At 28.8% G+C, this 1348-nt stretch overlaps 1 protein-coding gene across 1 annotated transcript; it reads right to left on the reverse strand.

The window, feature by feature from the left end:
- Window positions 1-31: 31 nt before the first annotated feature.
- Window positions 32-989, reverse strand: LOC119671480 (mitochondrial protein import protein ZIM17). The gene is made up of 2 exons (XM_038082128.1): window positions 778-989; window positions 32-721 (listed from the first exon to the last, which is right to left on the reverse strand). Exons 1-2 carry the CDS (start codon window positions 808-810, stop codon window positions 455-457), a joined length of 300 nt encoding a protein of 99 aa, XP_037938056.1. The 5' UTR covers window positions 811-989; the 3' UTR covers window positions 32-454.
- Between the last annotated feature and the right edge of the window lie 359 nt (window positions 990-1348).

Here is a 1348-nt window from a genome sequence, read left to right on the forward strand (position 1 = left end):
AACCTAACCTAACCTACTTAAGTCATTGATCAAAAACATAATTTCTTATTAGTTGACACACATATGGTAAGCAGCTGAAAAGATGGCATGCACAATTGCTTGCAATATGTTGAAGCAATTTTTCTTCGAAACAAAACGTTGATGACAAAGGAGTCGAATTTTCAACTCATATATTATATTGCTTTGCAATTTGTTTTTTTGGGTTATAAATATTAATTTGAAATGTTTAAAGTTAAAGTGCCGGATCACAATTTCGAACAAAAGGAATTGCGTATGGTCATGGTTTATTGACACTACACTGGAAACGGCAATGCAGATTTTTAAAATATAAACCGTCTACATTTATTATAAACTATGTAATCAAAACTAAAAGTCGTGGTTGGAATTTTTCAATTAACGGTATTTTTAATAAAAAAAAAAAAATAATAAAATTAATCTTAATACATTACACACATTATTTGTGAAACCAATTTAGATGATCGACAATTAGGTGTCTGTTTTGGCATCCGTTACACTGAACAATTACAACACCCTTACTATATGCCACCTTAGATATGATATTACTGTTACGAATTTTGCAAATTTGACATGTGTAAGTTAAATTTATTTTTGGTTCAATTTTGGCAAGTTTATGCTTATTAGTATTTAAATCTCTTTCATCAGATTGTACACCACTGCATGTGGTTCTACATATACATTTAATAGCACTGATAGGAGAAATCTAAAAATTATGTGATATTAAAATTATATATTTATGGTATTAAATACTTTGATAACCTTTGTTAATAATTTTAACCGAATATGATTCATCCCTTTATTCCGCCTATTACTGAGACGCTCACGTGGTTAACAATAATCGAAGAACTGAAACTATGTTATGTGCGTGAAGATAGCGTCGATGATAAGTCCAAAATGGAAGTGGAATATTTTTCGCCGCATGAAAAATACAGTATACCTTTATTAAGGACAAATTTATTATTTTATTAAATTGAATTAATTTACTATCTACATTCAACTTTTATGTGTAAATGATGTAATTTGTATGAAAAATAGAAATAAAAATCAGCCCCAAAAGATGGGGTCACTAATTTATTCATAACTTTTAACCTGAGCCTAGATAGCAACGACGCTGAGGGGACCAATCCGGAATTGGAACACGAAATTTTTCTAAGTGTATTAATTTGTCAAATTTAGCCAAATTTAAGCTTTTTCACCAAGTTTGAAATATGATTTGGATAGAAAATTCAATTATCTTTCATTTGGAATACACCCCATATCTGTATGTTTCGTAATAACTGAGATATTGAAAAAATAAAAAAATCAAATTTTTTGAAAAAACTGACTTTTT

The sequence above is a fragment of the Teleopsis dalmanni genome, chromosome 1, assembly GCF_002237135.1.
Source record: "Teleopsis dalmanni isolate 2A chromosome 1, ASM223713v2, whole genome shotgun sequence".
Classification (NCBI taxonomy): domain Eukaryota; kingdom Metazoa; phylum Arthropoda; class Insecta; order Diptera; family Diopsidae; genus Teleopsis; species Teleopsis dalmanni.

Bases quoted from the DNA above. Each gene is read 5' to 3' on its own strand.
- LOC119671480 (XM_038082128.1), bottom strand. From the start codon at position 810: ATGAATCATATTCGGTTAAAATTATTAACAAAG. The intron at 722-777 runs GTTATCAAAGTA...CATAATTTTTAG, and splicing joins GGTTAAAATTATTAACAAAG to ATTTCTCCTATCAGTGCTAT.